Source organism: Sarcophilus harrisii, chromosome 2, assembly GCF_902635505.1.
Source record: "Sarcophilus harrisii chromosome 2, mSarHar1.11, whole genome shotgun sequence".
NCBI classification, from domain to species: Eukaryota; Metazoa; Chordata; class Mammalia; order Dasyuromorphia; family Dasyuridae; genus Sarcophilus; species Sarcophilus harrisii.
The window spans coordinates 673,263-696,112 of record NC_045427.1 but is presented as its reverse complement, the minus strand read 5'-3'; the positions used below and the strand labels follow the sequence as shown (position 1 = coordinate 696,112).

The window sequence follows — 22,850 nt, the reverse complement described above, 5'->3', positions numbered from 1 at the left end:
ATTCCTGGCCAGAGTAGCAGACCTGCTTTTCTGATTTCTTATCGCTCTGCCCTTTAATATGGCCCGTCCCCATCTGGGATGGTGAGGTGGGAGGGGCCGGGTTTTGGCCTCGCAGCCACCTACCTTCTTGGCGTAAAGGGAGCGCTCATCTGCCCGGACGCACGTGTAATCCTTCTCCTTGAAGTAGAGGCCCTCCCTACGCACCTGGAAAGGGTTCTTGGAGAACACGTTCACAAGCACACGGATGTCATTGGGCGAGATCTGCGGTTTTAGGGCCAAAGAGGGAAAGGGGAGAAGCATCTGTGAAACGCCTACTACGTGCCAGGCTCCAGGCTAAGGACTCTATAGATATAACCTCATTTGAGCCTCACAACAGCCCGTGGGACAGCCGGAGAAATGGAGGCCGATGGGGTGAGCCAAGAACCCCTGGCGGGACAGCTGAAGGTGGACAGGTCACCCAATTACTGCCCGGGACAGCTGGAGGCAGACAGGATCAGCCGAGAACCACCTGTGGGACATGGGGCACCTTCCTGTGCCGTGTGCATCCCCAGGAGCCCCTCGGTTGTGGCCCCGCTCTCTTCTTACGTTAAACCCTGGGGAGGACACCAACACAGTCTGCTCCTGGAACTTGATGATGGCCGCATGGTCCACATGCTTCGTGCCCAGGAGGGATTCCAGCAGCAGGTTTTGTACTTTGCTCATTCTTGGTCAACTCTGGGTCAGTGGAGGGTCTCTGCAAACAAGGAATGAATGAAATAAAAAAACACTGAGTGAGCACCTACTGTGTGCAAAGTGCTAGAGATACAGAGGGAGGAGCAGCACAGACCCTGCTGTCAGGGGTCTCACGTCCTTTTTTCCTTTTTTTAGTAGTATTTCATTTTTCCAAATACGTGAAAAAAATGGTTTTCAACATAAGATTTTGGTAAAACTGTTCTAAATCTTGTCCCTCCCCTCTTACCTTCCCTTCCCCAAGACAGCAAACAATCTGATACAGCCGAAATCTGTGCAGACTTTTAAACCTCCTTCTGTATTTGCATTGTTGTACAAGAAAAATCAGACCAAAAACCTCCAAGAGAGGGAAAATCACAAAGGGGAAAGCACTCCGCTTCCCTCCACATTCGTCTGAAGTCCTGAATGCTAACAGCATCATCCATCCTGTCTATCGGAAGTGCCCCAAATCACCCGATGCTGAGAAGAGCCGGTCCATCCCCACTGCCCATGACCCCGTCCTGCTGCCGCTGGGCACACTGATCTCCTGGTTCTGCTCACCTCACCCAGCGCCAGGTCAGCCGCGTCCGTCCCCGCTGCCTGCGACCCTGTCCTGCTGCCGCTGGGCATACTGATCTCCTGGATCTGCTCGCCTCACCCAGCGCCAGGTCAGCCGCGTCCGTCCCCACTGCCCGTGACCCCGTCCTGCCGCCGCTGGGCACACTGCCTGGATCTGCTCGCCTCACCCAGCGCCAGGTCAGCCGCGTCCGTCCCAGCTGCCCGTGACCCCGTCCTGCTGCCGCTGGGCACACTGCCTGGATCTGCTCGCCTCACCCAGCGCCAGGTCAGCCGCGTCCGTCCCAGCTGCCCGCGACCCCATCCTGCTGCCGCTGGGCACACTGATCTCCTGGTTCTGCTCGCCTCATCCAGCGCCAGGTCAGCCGCGTTCCTTCCAGGCTTCTCTGGAATCAGCCCACCCATCACTTCCTATAGATTGGTACTATAGAACATAACTTCTTCAGTCATTTTTGCACACGGCCCTTTTCCCTCTTTTATGGTCTCTTTGGGGTACAGGACCAGCAGAGACCTGCTGTATCACGGTCCAAGAGCAGGGGGCTCACCTGCCAAGGGGGGGATTGTTTTGTGAGCACGGTGGATCGCCACCCAGCCTGGAGAAGGGCAGGGGGAGGGGAGACAGCTTACCCCAAGGGCTACATCTCCTCCCCAAGAGAATCCCAGATCCTCCCCGCTAGAAGGGCCTCGGGCCAATACTGGCCGAAGCAAGAACTCCCATGTTCCGAGCACGTGGGGCAAGTCTCAGACCGACATCAATCTGCTGTCCTGTTTAGCTTGGACAAGCCCAGCTCTCTGAACTTGTCATCAAGACCCTCATTTTCGGTCATGGAGCACAGTCCTCCCAATGAGTCTGACAGAGCAGAGAAAAACGGAGACACTGGGCGCCTTCATGCAGCCACACGTACCAACGCATCCCAAGTCTGAAGTCCATTTAAATCTTCATTTCCTTTTTCAGATGCGTCATTGGCCAGCCGTGGCTAACAAAAAGCCTGGGTCAAAGTTTCTGGGTAATTAATTGTGAATTTATTAATAGGAAAAGCAAATAATAAGTTGATGGTCAGGGGTCTCTTAGTAACCAAAGACAAACCCAAAACAAAGAGGGATGATTGGGGCAGCTTAGCTAGCTGGTCAGTGTAGTGTCCGGACCAGCTCTCTGGAGGACCTCGGGATCAGTCCGAGTCCTTGGTCTTAGTGGAGGCATGAAGGAGGCAGAAGACTCACGAGGATGGATGGTCAAAGATGGAGTCCGGAGTCTGGAATCTGGAGCCTCGAGTCTTCTCTGTGTCTGTGGCCGAGAGAGACTCTTCTGTGTCTTCTCAGCCCTTGAATACTTCAGTACTATTACATCACTATATCACCATCACATTAAGTATATGTTTAGAGAACATTGAGTAGGTGCTTAACTACAAGCACCTGCTGTCTTGGATTCAAGTACACCTTTTCAGGGTTCCGGCCTCTGCAGGTCAGCTATCTCCAGTTCTTTATTGTGTACATATTTCCTACATGGACAGAAGCATGAAAGCTTGAATTTATTCATGTCTGCGCTGTGGTCCCAGCGTGAGGGAGCAGATGGCAGTTATCCGAGAACCCACCTCACACGGAAGAATCTCTCTGTGCTAGAAGAGAAGCAAAGTGACATCACTGTGTCAGCAGAGTTAGGGCATATCCAACTGTGGCCCATCAGACCAACATGGGCTTAGAACGCTCTGCCACAAGCCGGATACAAATAGTCCACATGCACATTTGGGGGGGTTTCCCCAACTTTGCACATCTGGCATTTCTTCTGTGCTAATTCAATCCTGCTTTGCCTGTAGAGCACAGCACCTTCTCTGATGAGGGCCCTCCATGCTGGGTGGTCCTGTGCTCATGTCTCCCATGTCATGCAATCAATGCCAAAGTTCTTTTTTAATAACTTTTTGTTTCTCCAAATCCATGCAAAGATAGTTTTCAATATTCACCAAATATTTCTCCCTCCCTTGCCCCCTCCTCTACACAGGGAGCAATCCAATATAGTGCAATTCTTCTAAGCATATTTCCAAGTATATGCAGTCCTACTATGCAGATTTCCATGTTCATCATGCTGTACAAGAAAAATCAGATCAAAAGGAGAAAAAAATGGGAAAAGAAAAACAAACAAGCAGACAAGAATAAGGAGGTGAAAATATTCTGCTTTTTTTTATCTGGTGTTTTTTAAATTATAACTTTTTATTGACAGTACATATGCCTGTAAATTTTTACAACATTATCCCTTGCACTCACTTCTGTTCTGACTTTTCCCTTCCCTCCCTCCACCCCCTCCCCTAGATGGCAGGCAGTCTTATACATGTTAAATATGTTATAGGAAAATACTCTGCTCTGAGCCACATTCAGTCACCATAGTTTTCTCTCTGGAGACTGCTTGGAGAATGTCTTTGTCTCGCTTTTCCTGACCAACTTGTGAGCACTTGCCCTGCATGCATCCCCATAGACAGTCTCTTTGGCAAGCTGCATTTGGCATTCTACCAATGTGGCCAGCCCACCGGAGCTACACTCTCTGCGGTAGAGTCGGAGCCCTTGGCAGTGTCTCATCCTGTCGAGAGATCTCCAGAATCTCCCTCGGACAGTCCACATGAGAGCGACTCCATTTCCTGGCTTGGTGCTGGTGCTGTCCAGGTCCCACAGGCACACAACAATAGGGCCAGCACAAAGGCTTTGCAGACCTTCAGTTTGGTGGTCAGTCTAACACCCTTCTCTCCCACACCTTCCTTGCTCTGGCAACTTGATTTATTTAAACTTAATTCTCAATTACTAGGGAGGTGGGCTGAAGTCTTCGGCTCCTCTAGATTGGAAACTCAGCAGCCTTCAGCACTCTGGACTCAGACATCCATCTCACCCAGGTCATTCAAGTTCAATAATGGAGGTAGGGGTTTCAAGGGAGTAAGTCTAATATTTTTAGGGCTGGAATCCACCTAGATTAGATTCTATTAACACTTTAATCAGAAGCAAACTCTCCAATTGGATGGGCTCCAGCCCAAGGGTGAAAAGAATATCCTTGGAGCAGTAAGTCATTCCCATCATCCTTAACAATCCTACAAAGGGTCCTGCCTAAATAAGGAAACAAAGGGGGGCGGGGGGGAGAACCTCAATCCTATTTTAATAACTGGTTATTAAAATAACAGAGATAATTTTCCTCACAGCCATACCTTCTTGATTTTGTAAAGATTTTTAAAATCTAAATTTTAACTTGACAGTTACCCATTTTAAGCTTCACCTTATTGGATTTGGCCAAGGTCTTTGTGGATTCTGACTGTTATCCAACATCTCCTGCCCTCTATGCCTTACCCAACAGAAAATGGCTGAACACAGCAGATTCCTATGATGCACCATTGGACATCTCCTGAGGTGCCATCAATATGGAACCATTAACAACTATTCCATTAGATATTTATTTGAAAAGCTGGCTAAAAAAAATCTGGATAAATTCTATCCAAAAAGAGGAGAGAAAACCTCTTCCCAAAAGACATGAAGTGAGTTTGGCCGGTTCTGTCCTTCCTGAAGCTGGCTCAGATCTCAAATGCTTGGTCCTGGAGCATTCCTGGGCAGGAAAACCAGCCTGAGGCTCCTCTCCCCTCAACAAGCCAGTGGGAGGCTTTGAGGCCCAGAGTGGTGCTAGGTGGGCAGGGGAACGCCAACACCACAATGGCTCACCTGCCTCAGCACAGCACCAGGTGAATGAGCAGTGCCAACACCAGGGATTCTCCCACACAACTCAGGGCAGTGCTGGGAGAATGGGCAAATGCCAGGACAAATGCCCCCTCCCGCACCTCAGCACAGCACCAGGCATCAGGATCCTCTGTGAGCTTCAAGACAGTACCAGTGTACTCAGGGCCTGCAGCCCTGCCACAAAAAGCTTGGGCAGTACCTCTTCCATCCTAGGAATTTAAAATTTTAAAGTAAAAGAGGCTGGAAAAGATGAATAAAAAACCCCAACAAATATAAGCATCTGACTATAGAAAGGTATTATGGTGACATAATATTATTATAAATAATAAACATTATTATCAAGACACAAACTCAGAAGAGGGAAACAATGTCAAAATACCTATAGGCAAAACCTCAAAGAAAAACAGGAATTGGTTTCAAGTCCAGAAACAGTCTGAGGAAGAGCTCAAACAGTTGAGGAAGAGCTCAAAAAAGAGTTTAAAAATCAAATAATAGAGGTAGAGGAAAAATTGGGAAATAAATAAGAATGATGCAAGAGTCAAACTTTTGGGAAAAAAAAAAAAACAACTCTTTAGAAAGTAGAATGTGCATTTCCTAGCTGTGTGATCAGGGCAAGTCACTTAACTCCAATTGCTTTAGAAAAAAAAAAAAAAAAAAAAGGTAGAATTTGGCCAAATGGAAAAGTACAAACATTCACTGTTTGAAATTATTTTCCTTAAGAATTAGAATTGCACACGCAGAAGCTAAGAAGAAATCAAATAAAATCAAAAGAATGAAAAAATAGAAGAAAATATAAGCTATCTCGTTGAAAAAGCAACCAACCTGGAAAATAAAGCCAGGAGAAACAATATCAGAATAAATGGACTACCCAAAAGTCATAATTAAAAGGAGGACCTGGACATCATACTTCAAGAAATTATCAAAGAGGGCAAAATGGATAGTGAAAGAATCCACTGATCACCTCCAGAAGGTGATCCCCAAAATAAAACTCTCAGAAATATTACAACAAAATTCCAGAACCACCTGGTCAAAGAAAAAGTGTTCCAAGCAGCCATAAAGAAACAACTCAAATATTGGGAAATATTCAGTCAGAATTGCACAGGACTTGGCAGGTGCGATGTCAAAGGATCAGAGATCATGGAATATGATATTCTGGAAGTCAAAGTAGATAGAAAACATAAGCGATTCAATAGTACCAAACTGTTGACATCCCTACATGAGGAGATGATACTTTTGCTTCTTAAAAACCATATCATTAATAATATATTTAGAAGAAGTCTACATAGACAGATTCAGTTTCCTGATATAACGCTGTATACTTGACATGGGAGACACTGGCACAGGAATGCCCAGCATGGCACATCCCCATTAGAAAAGGTGCTGTGGGCTAGGAACAAAGCAGAATTGAATTAGTTCCCAAATGTTCATAGGGACTAATTGTGTCCGAGCTATGACAGAGCATTCCAAGCTTGTACTGGTCTGATCAGCTACAGTCTGTCGCATTGTAACAACTCTAATACAGAGATGTCATTTTGTTTCTCTTTGAGAAGAAAAGACAACTAACCAACCAATACAGAAAGAAAATGTGGGTATAAGGTAAATTTGAGAGGATGCCATAAAAAATTAATTAAGCGATGAGAAAGAGGATTACACTGGGAACAGAAGCTTTTGACAAAATACAGCAACCATTCCTAATAAAAAACACTGGAGAGCACAGGAATAAAGGAAGCATTCCTTAAAATGATAATTAATATCTATCTAAAACCACCAACAAGCATTATCCGTAATCTAGAAGCCTTCCCAATAAGATCAGGAGCAAAACAAGGATGCCCATTGTCACCACTGTTATTCCATGTTGTACAAAAAATGCTAGCTATAGCAATAAGAGAGGGAAAAGAAATTGAAGGAATGAGAATGGATCATGAGGAAACAAAACTATTGCTCTTGGCAGTATGATATGATATAGTGGGTATACTTAGAGAATCAACTACAAAACTACTCAAAATAATTAACAACTTTAGTAAAGTTGCATGCTATAAAATAAGCCCAGATAAATCACCAGCATTTCTATATATAACCAACTGAGTCCAACAGCAATATAAAATAGTCTACCTGCCAAGAGAATTTCGGAACTATATGAACACAATTACAAAACAGTTCTTGCAAGATAAAGTCAAATTTAAACAATTGGAGAAAAAAGTAATTGCTCATGGGTAGGCCAAGGCAATATAATAAAAAATGACTGTCTAAATGAATTTACTTATTAAGTGCCATATCAATCAAACTAGCAAAAAAATTATTTTATAAAACCAGAAAAAAAAAACATAATAAAATTCATCTGAAAGAACAAAAGGTCAAGAATATCAAAGGAATTAATGAAAAAAAAATACAAAGGAAGGTGGCTTTACACTACCAGAGCTCACACTATATATAAGGGGCTAATCATTAATACCATATGATACTGGCTAAGAAAAAGTGTGGTGGATCAGTGCAAGAGATCAGGTACATAAGACATGACTGTCCATGACCATAGTAACTTAGTATTTGATAAACCCAAAGACCCCAGCCTTTGGGATAAGAACTCACCTTTGGCAAAAACTGCTGGGAAAAGTGGAAAATAATGACAGACACACCATATACCAAGATAAGGTCAAAACAGGAACATGATTTAGACATACACAAATTAGAAGAGCAAGGAATTGTTTGCCTGACAGCTCTATGGAGAAGGGAATAATTGATGAGGACCATTTAGGAATCCAGTTGGAGATCTAGGATGGCCAAGCCACTTGCTTCCTTTGGTTTGACTGACTCTGGATGTCTTGTAGAGTCATTAGCTTCCACTTGCCCAATTCTACTTTTTAAATCGTTTGCTTCAGTGCAATTTAGTATTTTCTTTTTCTAAGCTGTTACTCTTGCACAACTTTCATTTCTTTTCCCCAAATTTTTTTCTCCCTCTCTTATTTAAATTTAAAAATCCTTTTTGAGCTCTTCCAGGAATACTTTTGGGGCTTGAAATCAATTCAGATTCCCTTTGAGGCTTCACATGTAGGCATTTTGATACTGTTGACCTCTTCTGAGTTTGTGTTTTGATCTGCCCATCACCATAGTAACTTTCTGTGTTCAGAACTCTTTTGTTGTTGTTACTGTTTTGCTCACTTTCTGATATATTTTGTGACTTTTACAATTCAGCATGTTTCCTGGGGCACTGTCCCAAGCTTCTTGCACTGGGTGCCAGGGGTCTGGTCATTGGCTTGCTGGCATTTCTGAGGCTGGTGGCTCACCTGGTCTAGTCTCAAAGCTGGGAGCTTACCTGCTGCCTGGAGATCTCATGGTTGGTCAAGTGGTCCTGAGCTGGACCACTGGGCCTCCTTTGGGGATGTGTGCTGGGGCTAGACACCTCCCTTTATCTTACCTGGACACCACCTATGCTGGGCTGTACTCCCCTTTGACCAAATGAGAAACACCTTTCCTGCAGTCCTTCTAAGTTGTTTTGGGCTGAAAAATTATTCCATTCTGTCCTTTTCTGGGTTCCGTCACTCCAGATTCATTCTGAAACTTGATTTAGAATTGTTTCAAGGGAAACTGGGGAGAGCTCCAGCAGCTTCCTGCCTTTTCTCTGCCTTCTTGTCTCTGCCTCCAAGGAGTTAATTTTTCTAAGAATACAATTGCATCATTTTAATTTTCCTAATTAACAACATTTCTTTTATAATGGTTTCCCAATAATCTCAAATCCCAAATTTGCTAAATAACATCAGTTCATTTTAATGCATATCTGAATTATCTTATATGGAAAAAAATACTTCATCCACCCATCTATTTTGACCCTCAAGAGTAGTTCTGATCCCCAGCTGACATTTTAACTCAAACTAGAAAAAAAAATGAAGAAAATAAAATGCAAGCAAACAACAACAAAATGAGTGAAAATGCTATGTTGTGAACCACACTCAGTTCCCACAGTTCCCTCTGTGGGTGTAGTTGGCTCTTTTGATTACAAGATCATTGGAACTGTTCTGAATCATCTCATTGTTGAAGACAGCCACCTCTATCAGAATTGATCATCACATAATCTTGATGTTGCTATGTACAATTACCTCCTGATTCCCTCACTTCCCTCAGCATCAGTTCATGTCAGTCTCTCCAGGCCTTTCTGAAATCTTCCTGCTGGTCATTTCTTACAGAACAATAATATTCCATAATATTCATATACGAAATTTATTCAGTCATTCCCCAACTGATGGGTCCACTCAGTTTTCAGTTTCTTGCCATTACAACAAGGGCTGCCACAAACATTTTTACACATGTGGGTCCCTTTCCCTCCTTTAAGATCTCTTTGAGATATAAGCCCAGTTGCTGGATCCACTGCTGGATCAAAGGGTCTGCACAGTTTGATAACTTTTTGAGCATAGTTCCAAATCTCTCTCCAGAATGGTTGGATTACAGATTGGTGGAATTCACAACTCCACCAACAATATATCAGTGTCCCAGTTTTCCTCCAACTTTCATCATTATCTTTTCCTGTCTCTTATCCAATCTGAGAATGTGTAGTGGTATTTCAGACTTGTCTTAATTGGCATTTTCCTGATCAATAGTGATTTGGAGCATCTTTTCATATGACTAGAAAGTTTCAGTTTCTTCATCTGAAAATTGCCTCTTCATATTCTTTGACCATTTATCAATTGGAGAATGGCTTGAATTCTTGTAGAGTCAATTCTTTATATATTTTGGAAATGAGGCCTTTATCAGAACCTTTGACTGTAAAAATGTTTTCCCAGTTTATTGCTTCCCTTCTAATATTGTCTACATTAGTTTTATTTATACAATTTTTTTTAATTTAATATAATCAAAATTATCTATTTTATATTAATGATGATCTCTAGTTGTTCTTTGGTCACAAATTCCTTCCTACTCTACAGATCTGAGAGGTCAACTATCCTATGTTCTTCTAATTTGTTTAGAATGTCATTCTTTATGTCTAGATCATGACCACTTCGACCTTATCTTGGTAGATGGTGTTAGGTGGCCCATTTTTATCTTGGCCGACTTTCTGCTCTGAAGGCAGAGGATCTGAGTCTCAGAGCAAGGGGAGAAAGATGGTCAAGAGCATGACCACCCAGCCAGGTAGAAAGCAGCCCTGGGAAGAGTCTGGGGGGAGATTATTCCTGTAGGGAAGGCATTCAATCCGATGGAAGGCAGGATTTGGGAAGGGGGGGCCAGATGGCCCCAAGCTCTGGGCTGGGTGGGGCTCTGAGATTAGGAGGATCCTCCCAGAGTGGGTTGGCTGGAAGGTACAAGTTTTAGGCTTTAAACTACTCTGCATTCCTTGGAGTTGAGGTCTCTCAACATTCTGAAAGGCAGCTGTGTGGGTATAGGAACCAGGTAGGTCTGAGCCAGGGCCCAGCACAGGTCCTACCTTGTACTGGCTGCTCTTGCCCTGGGTCTCCATGTTGAGTGTCCTCCGGGTCTGGCAGGATCACACCTCGAAGATCTGGCTACCGGATGAGCTCCCGGCCCCTAATTCTTCCAGACACCAATCCCTTCCTAAGTGTCTGGAGTCACTGTCCCCAGATTTGCCATGGGGTGCTGCTTTCCCAAACTTCAGGCTTTGCTCATAGAGACCCAGAAGTCCTGCTTTCAGCCTTCTCATCAGGCCCCAGGTGTCCTGTCTTCCTGCCCCCAGCTCTGGGTTGGAGATTTGGCTGTCCTACTTTCAGATCCAGACCCATCTGGGACCCATCCAAAGCCTCTTCTATTTCCCGGGGCTCTGTAGGAGCATGGGGAGTGGAGGGGGACAGAAAAGAAGGGACAAGAGAGGGAGGGGAGGAGACTCCACCACTTTCATTTCCCTGCCTGACCTTCTCTGCTGCCTCCCTCCCTCAGCAGGGCAGAGGCTGTGCCCTGAGGGCAGGGCCTGGGCTTTTATAACTCTGGTGGAACCTTATCTCTGTAAATTAGCCTCCTGCCTCTTCCCCACTGAGATCCTTCTCCTTTTCCAGCTTAGTCTGAAGACAGCAATGAAGCAATGAAATGGCAATACTTATGATCATTTCTTTAGAAATAGGTATGAGATTGAATACAGTAGTAACAACACTGTTCTGCTTCTCTGACTCATTGGGCATCTGGAGCACTGACCCCCACTCCCCAGCCCTCATGGTGCCCTCCCGTTTGTTGGCAAGCTCCCCCACATTACAGCTGACTCACAAGGACAGGGGTCTTGTCTTTGCTCAGTGTACCTGCCTGGCACCCCCTCCCCACACACAACTTCTTCCCCCCACCTCCTTTCTTCCCTGTGGCCAAGTTCTCCCTCTGGGCAATAAAGGTCCGTGAAAATCCTTCTCCCTAGTCTTGTACCTACCGGCCTGGAGCAGAGCCTGGAGGCCTCCCCCAGGGGTTGGCCTTTTTCATCCCAGCAGAGATTGTCTTCTGGGGCTGCTGGGGGCTTTCTGCCCCAGGTCACACACCTTCCCCGGTCTCTGAATCTCTTCAGCCAGTTCTTTAAATCAACAAGAAATCAGAAAAACCCTACTCTGTGCCAGACACTGTTCAAACTCCATAGAAAGGGAGGGGAAAAGCAGGACCCCTCCCCCAGAATCTCCCAGTGTAAAGGGGGAGACCTGTCCAAACAAGCTTTCCACAGTATGGAAGGGAGGGTTACCAGCTGCCATCTCTGTGTCCACCATGAGCGGCCAGCAGACACTGCTCTCTTCTGTCTCACAGTTATTGCATTTAGGACACTGGAACTTGCTCCCTGAGTTTGGACTTTTCCCCAGGGGAGGGAGTGGATCTGGGGTTGTTTGTGAGAGTTATGCTGCTGAACCATAAAGGACCCTGTAAGCTTGTCCCAAGAACCTGAACTCAGCCTCACACCCTAGATCAGTGACCACCGAGTGACCTTGCCTATTTCTGTTCTTCTGCTTCCTGGGGCAGCATAGCTGGGAGGTGCTTCTATTGTTCCCGAAAATGCTGACCCTGGAAGGGCCCCTGAAGCCCACTCCCATCATTGTGTGCATCCTAAGCCCACTCCCATCATTGTATGAGATCTGTTACTCCCACCACCGTATATATACATCCCAAACCCTCGCCATCATTGTGTACATGGGCTCTTTGCTTTGGGCTGAGAACAATAGAATTGCTTTTATACTAGTGCCTGCTAAACAAACTGATTCTTTTTGTTTCTGGATCACCTGCTGGCTTTGCTATATAAACCCCCAGTCACTCTGGATCCAATGATTTTTGAACATGAGTGTGATTCCCTTGGCTAGCCTAAACTGTCCACATTAAAAGACTAAAAACCTATCTCTGTCTTGCCTCAGTTTCTCCAGCATTACAATAGTTCATAGTTTGTTGGAAAGATTCCGATTCTCATAGAGTCACAAAAGACTTTAATAATGCTGGAACTAAGGGACCAAGCGAAATTCTTCAACTTGAAAAGGCTACAAGCCAAGACTAAAGTAGAGGAAATGTTAGGGTGTGATTTATGATTGTGCCCATAATGCAGGCTTTGGGGCAGAGATGCAACAAAGTAGGGCTCAGTTCTCTGCTTTTTGTGCTAATTTGGCCTAACAATGAACACCCAGAAAACTCAGGTCCTCCATCAGCCAGCGTCGTGCCATTCATCGTGATGAGGACAATACAGCCTCGTCCAGAAGAGCATCTGCATTCCCTGGGAAAGACTTTCTTCCCATACATTATTCACCTTTTGAATGCAAAATCTACATTCCCTGGGAAAGACTCTCTTCCCACACATTATGCACCTTTTGGATGCTAAATCTACATTCCCAGGGAAAGACTCTTTTCCCACACCCTATCTCAAGTATGTTCCTTTCGGATGCAAAGCCCAAATTGTTTTGTTTCTGTATATAAGTAAGCCCTGAGAAAATGTCTCTTTACAATTCTTTGACATTGCCCACTAAGAGAACATCTTAGTGTCTTTCTCTATTTAATAAAGTGCCTTTTCTTATCACAGCCTTTTGTGTAGTGTTTCTCGCTGCAAATCCGCCCTAACTTGGTGTTTTGGAGAACTAGGAGACCAACCCATATTCCTGCCATGATCCATACCTCATCAATAGGGGGAACCATCAGTTATGGCAAATGGAGAAGGTTGAAAGCTGTGGATCAGCTCTCCCCTCAGTGGGACACTTTCCAGGGATGTGCACACTGATAAGGAGGTTGGCCTCCACATAGTCAGAGCTAGCTCAGTGTTTGGGAGGCTCTGAAGAAAAGTGTGGAAGAGGAGAAATCTCGGACTGACCACCCAACTGGAGGTCCGCAGAGTCATTGTGCTGACCTCATGGTTGTATACCTGGGAAATCTGCTATGATCGCAGCACCAGGCCAGGAACCCGAATTGCTTCCATTTGAGTTGTCTTGGGAAGATTCTGAAGATTTCTTGGCAGGATAAGGTACCAGACACTGGGGTCCCTTCTTGAACTAACCTGCCCAGCATCCCTACTGCAGAGAGCACAACTCTGTGGGGCAGCCATAAAAGTCTTTTTACACAGAAGACTTATCTTATTCTACATCAGAAAATCCACACTGGACAAAAACCTTATGAATGTAATCAATGTAGAAAATGTTTTAGAGAGAAGAGATATCTTATTAAACATCAAGATCCATACTGGAGAAAAACCTCACAAATGTAATGAGTGTGGAAAAACTTTCCAAAAGAAAGGGAAACTTGCTGAACATTAGAGAATCCATACTGGAGAGAAACCATATGAATGTAATCAATGTGGAAAAACTTTAGAGAGAAGAGGTATCTTACTAAACATCAGAGAATCCACACTAGAGAGAGACCTTATAAATGTAATCAATGTGAAAAGACTTTTAGAGAGAAGAGATTATCTTATTAAACACCAGAGAGTCCACATTGGAGCAAGACCTCATGAATATTATAAATGTCAAAAGGCTTTTAGAGAGTAGAGGTATCTTATTAAACATCAGAGAATCCACACTGCAGAGAAAACTAAAAATTATAATGAATGTGGAAAAATCTTTCCAAAAGAAAGGGAAACTTGCTGAACATCAGAGAATCCACACTTGAGAGACACCTTATGAATATAATCAATGGGGTAAAGTTAAGATTATCTCAACTAGGGAACAATGATTGATTGGTGAAAGATATGAAAATTGGGGCCATTTTGTTTGGTCACAAATTCTTCTTTTCCTTGCTTCCCTAATTTCCTGATGGTATCACCCTTTACATCTATATTATTTACCCTTTTGACCTTATTTTGGTATAAAAAGTTGGCCTATATCTCATTTCTGCCATGCTGTTTTCCCAGCAATTTTTGTTAAACAGAGTTCTTATCCCAAGGCTAAGTAAGGTTTGGGGGTTTATCAAACACTAGATTATGATGATCCTTAACTCTGTTTTATGTACTGAATCTCTTAACCAGCAGCAAGTGATTTGGATGATTATAATACAGTCTGAGATCTGGCATGGCTAGATCACCTTTGCATTTTTTTCATCAATTCCTTTAATATCCCTGACCTATTGTTCTTCCAGATGAATTTTGTAATTATCTTTTCTAACTCTACCAATTGATATTTTGATAGTTTGATTGGCATCATACTAAATAAGTAACTTAGTTTACCCAACATTGTCCTTGCTGCTGACCTTTCCTGCTGCACTGGTTCTGAGATAATTTTCAAGTTCTTGGATTCCTGCCCCACTCCTCCATTTTTTTTTTCTGGTCATACATGTACATTCATATAAAAAAGAAAACTACACATTAACTTATGAATCATGTTGGGAGAGAAAAATCAGAATAAAAGGGAAAAACGAGAAAAAAAAGAAAAAAAGGAAAAAGGAAAAAAGAGTGAACATATGTGTTGATTTACATTCAGTCTTCATAGTTCACTCTTTGGAGGCAGATGACATTTTCTTTGGAATTGTCTTGAATCACCTCATTGTTGAGAAGAACCCTGTCCATCACAATTGATCACATAATCTTGTTGTTGCTGTGTACAATGTTCTCCCGGTTCTAATTCACCTCAATTAGGACCAGTTCATGTCAGTCTCTCCAGACTTTTCTGAAATCCTCCTGCTGACCATTTCTTATAGAACAATAATATTCTATAACATTCATGTACCATAACTTAATTCAGCTATTTTTCAGCTGATGGGTGTCCACTCAGTTTCCACTTCCTTGCCATTAGGGCTGCTGTGTGGGTCCTTCTCTCTTTTCTATGATCTCTTTGGGATATAACACCAATAAGAAGACTGCTGGATCAAAGGGTATGCACAGTTTTATACCTCTTTGGGCATAGTTCCAAACTTTTCCAGAATGGATGATTTCAGAACTCCACCAAGAATGCATTAGTGTTCCAGTTTTCCCACATCCCCTCCAACATTTATCATTATCTTTTCCTGTCATTTTAGCCCATCTGAGAGGTGTGGGGTGGCGTCTCAGTCACTTCTCCATTTTCGGTCCTGTGTTCTTGAGTCCTTGGTTCCCTTTGTCAAACCCAAGGCAGAATTTGTAATAGAGAATCACAGAAACTTATAGAGTGGTAGTGATTCTAGTTAGGAGATTCCAATAATATATTATAAAGACTGTACATTGTGATCAAGTGGGATTTCTACAAGGAATGCAAGGATGGTTTAACAAAAGGAAAACTCAGAATATGATTGATTATATCAGCAATAAAAGTAACAAAAATTCTATGATCATGGCTATAGATGCAAAAAAAGCTTTTGACAAAATTCAATACTCATTCTTATTAAAAACACTTGAAAGCATATAAAGAGATTTGTGGCTCTTTTCAACAATAAGATGATTCAGGCCAATTCCAATGGTCTACTGAATTGTAAAGCTATAATTATCAAAACCATATGGTACTAGCTAAGAAATAGAAATACAGATCAGTGGAACAGAGGAGACATACAGTCCACAGCAGAAAATGGTTATAACCTTTGTTTGCTAAGTATAAGTGCTTACATTTGGAGGATTAGAATTCATTATTTGGTTTTAAAAAATTGTTGGGAAAGCTGAAAAGCGGTCTGGCAGAAATTGAGCATGGACTAATATCTTACACCATTTAAAAGGAAAGACAAGTTACACACAATAGATTTGCAGTTTCATGCAACAATTTTTTTTTTTCCTGTCCTACTTTGTTATGGAAATGTAAGGTTTATTTCTTATACTCGAAAAAAAATTTTTTTTTACAGTTTATATAGTTTTAGAATGAATTGTTCTTTAAATGTTTTGTAAAATTCCCCTGTAAATCCATCTAGTCCTAAATATTTTTTCTTAGGTACTTCACTGATGTCTTCTTCAATTTCTTTTACCAAGATGGGTGTGTTTTGTTTTGTTTTTGTATTTTTAAGTATTATTTTCTCATCTGTAAATATAACCAATTTATTCATCCATTTCATTTAGATAATCAGATTTATTGACATGTAATTGTACAAAACATCTCCATTAATTGCTTTAATTTCATCTTTGATAGTCAATTCATTTTTGATACTGGTAATTTGGTTTTCTTTTTTTCTTAAATAAAATTAACCCGTGGTTTATTTTATTGGGTTTTTTTTTCCTATATAAAATCAGTTCCTAGTTTTATTAGTTTAATGGTTTTTCTACTTTCAATTTTATTAATTTCTTCTTTGATTTTCAGAATTTCCAATTTGGTTGCTATTTCTTTCTCCATTATATTGATGTAAACATTTAGAAATATAAAATTTCCTGTACATACTGCTTTGGCTTCATCCCATGAATTTTGTTATGTTATCTCATTGTTTTCATTCTCTTTAATGAAATTGGTTCTATGATTTGTTCTTTGCCCATTCTTTAGTTTTATATTACTTGGTTTCCAACGATTTTTTTTCCTGAGGCAATTGGGGTTAAATGACTTGCCCAAGGTCACACATCCAGGAAGTATTAAGTATCTGAGGCCAGATTTGAACTCAGGTCCTCATGACTTCAGGGCTGATGCTCTATACACTATGCCAACTAGCTGCCTCTCCAACTAATTTTTAATTTATCTTTCCATGACCCTTTATTGAAAGTACTGCTTATTGCATTGTGATCTGGAAAGAATGCATTTAAAATTTTCTGGTTTTCTGCATTTCATTGTGAGGTTTTTATATTCTAATACATTGTCAGTTTGTATGTAGGTGCTATGTATCCTGAAAAAGGTATGTTCCTTTCTATTCCCATTCAGTTTTATCCACAGTCTATTACCATAACTTTTCTACTATTCCAGTCACCTTAACTATTTTCTTTTTCATTTTTTTCTTTAGATTTATCTAGTTCTGAGAGAGGGAAGTTGATATCTCTCATTAGTGTAATTTTACTATTTCCCTTTATAACTCACTTAACTTCTTTAGAAATTTGATGGTATACCATTTGGCACATATATGTTTAGTACTGTCATTATTTCATTGTATTTTATCAAAATGTGGTTTCCTTCCTTATCTTTTAAAATTAGATCTCTTTTTGCTTTTGTTTTGCTTGAGATTGTGATTGCTACCCCTGTTTTGTTGGTTTTTTAATTTTTAACTTCACCTGGATGTTTCCCTCTTCTTCAAATGTGTGTTTCTTATGAACATTTTATAGAATTTTGGTTTTTAATCCATTCTGCTATATGCTTCCATTTTATGTATAAGTTCATTTACATTCACAGTTATGATTACTATATTTCCCTCCATCCTATTTTTCCCATTTCTCTGTGTCTCTCTTTCCTTCCCTCTCTCTTTTTACCTTGTCCCTTCTCACAAGTGTTTTTCTTCTGAACACCATCATCCCGATCCACCCTCCCTTCTATCTGTCCTCGCTGTCTCTTGTCTCCCTCCCTTCCTATTTCCTTGTAGGATAAGATAGATTTTTACACACAACTAAGTGTTTATATTATTTGAACCAATTCCAATGAGAGTAAAGTTCAAGCACTACCCACCAATCAGCTCTACTTTCATATTTCCCTCCACTGTGATAGATCTTTCACACCTCTTCATGTCTGATTACTTATCCAATTTTAACTCTCCCTTTTCTTTTTTCCCAATGCATTCCTCTATCTCATCCCTTAATTTTATTATTTGAATATTATTCCATCACAGCCAACTTATATTTCATGTCCTCTATGTATATTCCTATAGAGGGATGAAACTATTGAATTCAATGCACTGAGGTCAGGACTGCTGAGCGCTTGAGGCTAACTACTGATGGGACAACACTCTATGGGCATATGCTTGGAAAATGGTCCTTTCCACTATCTGTACTGGCTCAATGATTGGTGTATAGAGGATTGTAGGAGGGACTAGGGGGTGGAGTAAAGCTAGCCAGGGACACACTCTCCACAGTAGATGAGGAAGAAGGCGCTTGCAGAGATTCTCTTCCATCTCCTTCACTTCTACCCCTAAAGACCAAGAATAAAGATGGACTTTTGCTTATCCTGACTCTGGCTGATTCTGGGGTGTCCTGGGTGCTAGCGTGGTCGTTAAGTATTCCTAACTACCTTAATAATGATAAAGTTCTTAAGCATTACTATCATTTCCCCTTGCAAATTATTTAACTTATTAAGTCCGTTATATTTTAATCTTTCCCATTTATTTATTTTTTTAATGCTTTTGAATCTTGTTCTTGGTTGTAATCTTAGCTTCTTTGCCTTCCAGAATATCATATTCCAAGCTTCCTATTCTTTAATGTAGATACTGCTAAATTTTGTGTGATCCTTTGCATTATTTCTTTCTAGTTCTTTGCAATATTTTCTCCTTGACCTGGAAGATCTGGAATTTGGCTATCATATTCCTGGGAGTTTTCATTTGGGGATTTCTTTCAGGAGGTGAATGGGGATTCTTTCCATTTCTAGTTTAGGTTCTGGTTCTGGAATATCAAGGCAGTTTTCCCTGATGGTTTCTTGAAAGATTATTCTAAGCTCTTTTTTTGATCATGCCTTTCAGGTAGTCCAATAATTCTTAAATTGTTTGCCCTTAATCTATTTTCAGGTTAGTTGTTTTTCAGTGAGATATTCCACATTTCCTTCTATTTTTTTTCTCTTTTAATTTTGTTTTACTGTTTCTTGGTGTTTCATAGAATCATTAGCTTCCATTTGCCCAATTTTGATTTTTAAGGAATTATTTTCTTCAGTGATCTTTTGTGCCTTTTTTCATTTGGACAATTCTACTTTTTAAGTTCTTTCCTTCAGTGAATTTTTATACTGCTTTCCCATATTTTTGTGCCTCCTTCACCAAATTCATGATTCTCTTGCATTTTTCTCATTTTTTCTCAATTTTTCTCCTACTTCTCATATAACTTCTCCTGACCTCAGTGCATTGAATTCAATAGTTTCATCCCTCTACAGGAATATACATAGAGGACATGAAATATAAGTTGGCTGTGATGGAATAATATTCAAATAATAAAATTAAGGGATGAGATAAGAGGAATGCATTGGGAAAAAAGAAAAGGGAGAGTTAAAATTGGATAAGTAATCAGACATGAAGAGGTGTGAAAGATCTATCACAGTGGAGGGAAATATGAAAGTAGAGCTGATTGGTGGGTAGTGCTTGAACTTTACTCTCATTGGAATTGGTTCAAATAATATAAACACTTAGTTGTGTGTAAAAATCTATCTTATCCTACAAGGAAATAGGAAGGGAGGGAGACAAGAGACAGCGAGGACAGATAGAAGGGAGGGTGGATCGGGATGATGGTGTTCAGAAGAAAAACACTTGTGAGAAGGGACAAGGTAAAAAGAAAGAGGGAAGGAAAGAGAGACACAGAGAAATGGGAAAAATAGGATGGAGGGAAATATAGTAATCCTATAACTTTAACTTTATAAGTTTTTATGTTTTTAGCTCATTTCAATTTGGGGGGGCTTTTATGCTCATGTTTTTCTTTTAAGTGTTGCATGTAGCCATTTTACACTATTGTCCTCTTTTGAATTTGTTTTTTAATCTCCTGTTAACTTAGTAATTTTTGATGGCCAAATTTTTTGTTTGTCCACTTACCACCCTATCTTCATGACTTTTCATTTTGTTAAGAGTTGGATTATGCTCCCGACATTTAGCAGGCAGTGTCCCACACTTCTTGTGGCAGAGGTACAGGACCTCACTGCTGGACTGTCCTTTGGTTTGGAGCCTTGATGGTGGCTTGTTAAGTTTGGGCTGGAAAATTAATTCATAGCATCTTCCTGATGGTTCTGCTGCTCCAGAATGCATTTTGAAGTATTATTTGTTTGAAGACAAATTTGGGGGAATTCAGACAACTTCCTGCCTTTCTTTGCCAGCTTGGTTCTGTCCTCATTGGGAAACTTTTTTAAAAGAGGCAGCCTCCTGTAATAATTCATAATTATCTGCCTTAATTCTGAGTTCTTTCAGGGAATGCCTCTTTCAGGAAGGCATTTAACATTACTCTTTGTGATATATGAATGTTAAAGAATATTAATGTTAAAGAATTAAAGAAATGACTAGCAGGATAAATACAGAGAGGCCTGGAAAGACTTATATGAAGTGTTGCTAAGTGAAACGAGCAGAACCAGGAGATCATTATACAGTTCAACAACAATACTATATGAGGATCAATTCTGATGGCTTAGCTCTCTTCAACAATGAGAGGATCCAAATCAGTTCCAGTTGATCAGTAATGAGCAGAACCAGCTACACCCAGAGAAAGAACACTGGGAAATGAGTGTGGACCACAACATAGCATTTCCACTCTTTCTGTTATCGTTTGCTTGTATTTTTGTTTTTCTTCTCAGGTTATTTTTGCCTTCTTTCTAAATCCAATTTTTCCTGTGCAGTAAGACAACTGTATAAATATGTACATATATATATAGTATTTAACATATACTTTAACATATTTAACATGTATAGGAGTATCTGTCATCTAGGGGAGGGGGGAGAGGGAAGGAGGGGAAAAATTGGAACAGAAGTTTTTGCAAGGGTCAATATTGAAAAATTACCCATGCATATGTTTTGTCAATAAAAAGTTATAATTTAAAAAATTACTCTTTGGAGGCAAAAGCAGCTTTTTTTTTTTTTTTTTTTTTTTTACTTCAATGCCCTCCTCTGAAGGTGAATCCAAGTCTTCCCTGTTCTCATAGTAAGTTTTTGTGGTGGAGTTCTTTGCCAGTTCATTTTTTTTTAAATGAGAAATATTACTGTAAGCATCTCTAATCGTGGGGTAGAGAGGTGGTCCTTCTGCCTTCACTTCAGCTCTCCCCTCTCACCTGGAACCCCAAACCAAGAGCTCCCTCTCCTGAAAGTGCCAGAGCAGTGTCTCTGTCCCCCTGTCCCTGCACTCCCAGTGCCCTGGCTCCTTGCCCAGGTCAGTTGGGCCTAGCATTCCCCTCAGTCTGTCCAGACTCTGTATGCAGTCCAGGAGGTAGACATTCCTGTGGTTCCTGCTGAGGCTCCAACCAAGCCTGGCTTGCCCTACCCCAGCCTTCAGGTGTTTGCACTTCATGGCTTAATTCCCAGCTTGGGTCCTTCTCAGATCTTCTGGTTGTATCAGAAGGACCCTGTTCTGGCCCAGGTGTTCTGGGTCTTCCACCAGTCTGTGTTCTCTTTGAGATGCAAATTTGTGCTGTTTGTGGGAAATCGGGAGTGTGCAGCCATAAGAAAGCTTAATAGTGGAACTATTTCTTTTTTTTTTTAATGTTAAATATGATAGAAATATGTAAGTCCAATATATGTAGTATTCTCTCTAAAATGTAATCTTCTATTCAGGTTTTCTTGGGGTCTCTGGGAGCAGCCTTCATTTCAGTTCAGCAATCACCACACCAGGAGCCAGGGATTAAAGTTCAAATCCTTTGTTGTCTCCTTCAAAGTCTTGTCTCCTTCACTTGGGGCTCAGCTAGTTTTCTGGAGGCCTTCCGGATCTTGGTTTCAGTGGAGAAGCAAAGGAGGAGAGCCTGCCACCACTTCTTTGTCTTCCCTAGTTCTGAACCTGGCTGAGTTTGTCTGAGCTTATATGCTCTCTTATCATAGGTGTGAATCTTGTGGAACTATATTCAGTACTAAGTACATGTACTGAGCTAGAGAACTGTTAAGCACCAGGCTAAATAACCATTGTCTCTATCAATTCCATTGACTTAGTATCTTGTAAGAATCCTTTGTTTCAAAAGTTCAGAGTTCTGGCCCATAACAAATAGATGGATGCATATTTATACGATTATCTTGCTGCATAAGAAAAATCACATCAAAAAGGAAAACAATTGGGAAAGAAAATAAAATGCAATCTAATAACAAAAAGAGTGAAAATGCTATGTTGTGGTCCACCCTCTGTTCCCACAGTCCTCTCTCTCTGGGTGTAGATGGCTCTCTTCATCACAAGATACTGGAACCAGCCTGAACCATCTCATTGTGGAAGAGAGCCATGTCCATCAGAATCGATCATTGTATAATCTTGCTGTTGTCGCATGCGATGCTCTCCAGGTTCTGCTCATTTCACTCAGTATCAGCTCATGTCTGTCTTTCCAGGTTTTTCTGAACTCTGCCTGCTGATCGTTTCTTATAGAATAATAATATTCCATAACATTCATATACCACAATTTATTCAGCCATTCTCCAAATGATGGGCATCTACTCAGGTTCCAGTTTCTTGCCACTACAAAAAGGGCTGCCACAAACATTTGTGCACATACGGGTCCCTTTTCTTCTTTAACATCTCTTTGGGATATAAGCCCAGTAGAGACACTGCTGTATTGATAGCCCCAAAAGGCATAGTTCCAAATTGCTCTCCAGAATGGTTGGATTCATTCCCAATTACATGGTGGGATTGTTCCAGAATTGATGAGAAGCCAGTAGTTGAAGTGATTTTGACCCTGGTTGGGATCTTTCTCACTGCAGTATTTGTTGAACAATTAATTATTTTTTGTTTTTTTTTTTAATTGCCAGTCACACTATTAATAGAATGAACAACC

General features: G+C 41.3%; 1 protein-coding gene across 5 annotated transcripts in view; it reads right to left on the bottom strand.

Annotated features, from left to right (window-relative positions):
- PFN4 (profilin family member 4) overlaps positions 1-22,850 on the bottom strand; it is a 35,168-nt gene that overhangs the window by 8,338 nt on the left and 3,980 nt on the right. For 4 of the 5 annotated variants that reach the window (XM_031949569.1, XM_031949568.1, XM_031949565.1 and 1 more), the window contains exons 2-3: positions 586-733; positions 124-261 (exon numbers count right to left, since the gene is read on the bottom strand). In XM_031949569.1, coding sequence (XP_031805429.1) covers positions 124-261; positions 586-702 — 255 coding nt within the window. In that variant the 5' untranslated portion in view covers positions 703-733. Of the gene's footprint in view, positions 1-123; positions 262-585; positions 734-1,269; positions 1,331-22,850 lie in introns of those variants that run through there. The other variant, XM_031949567.1, reaches the window with a different exon arrangement.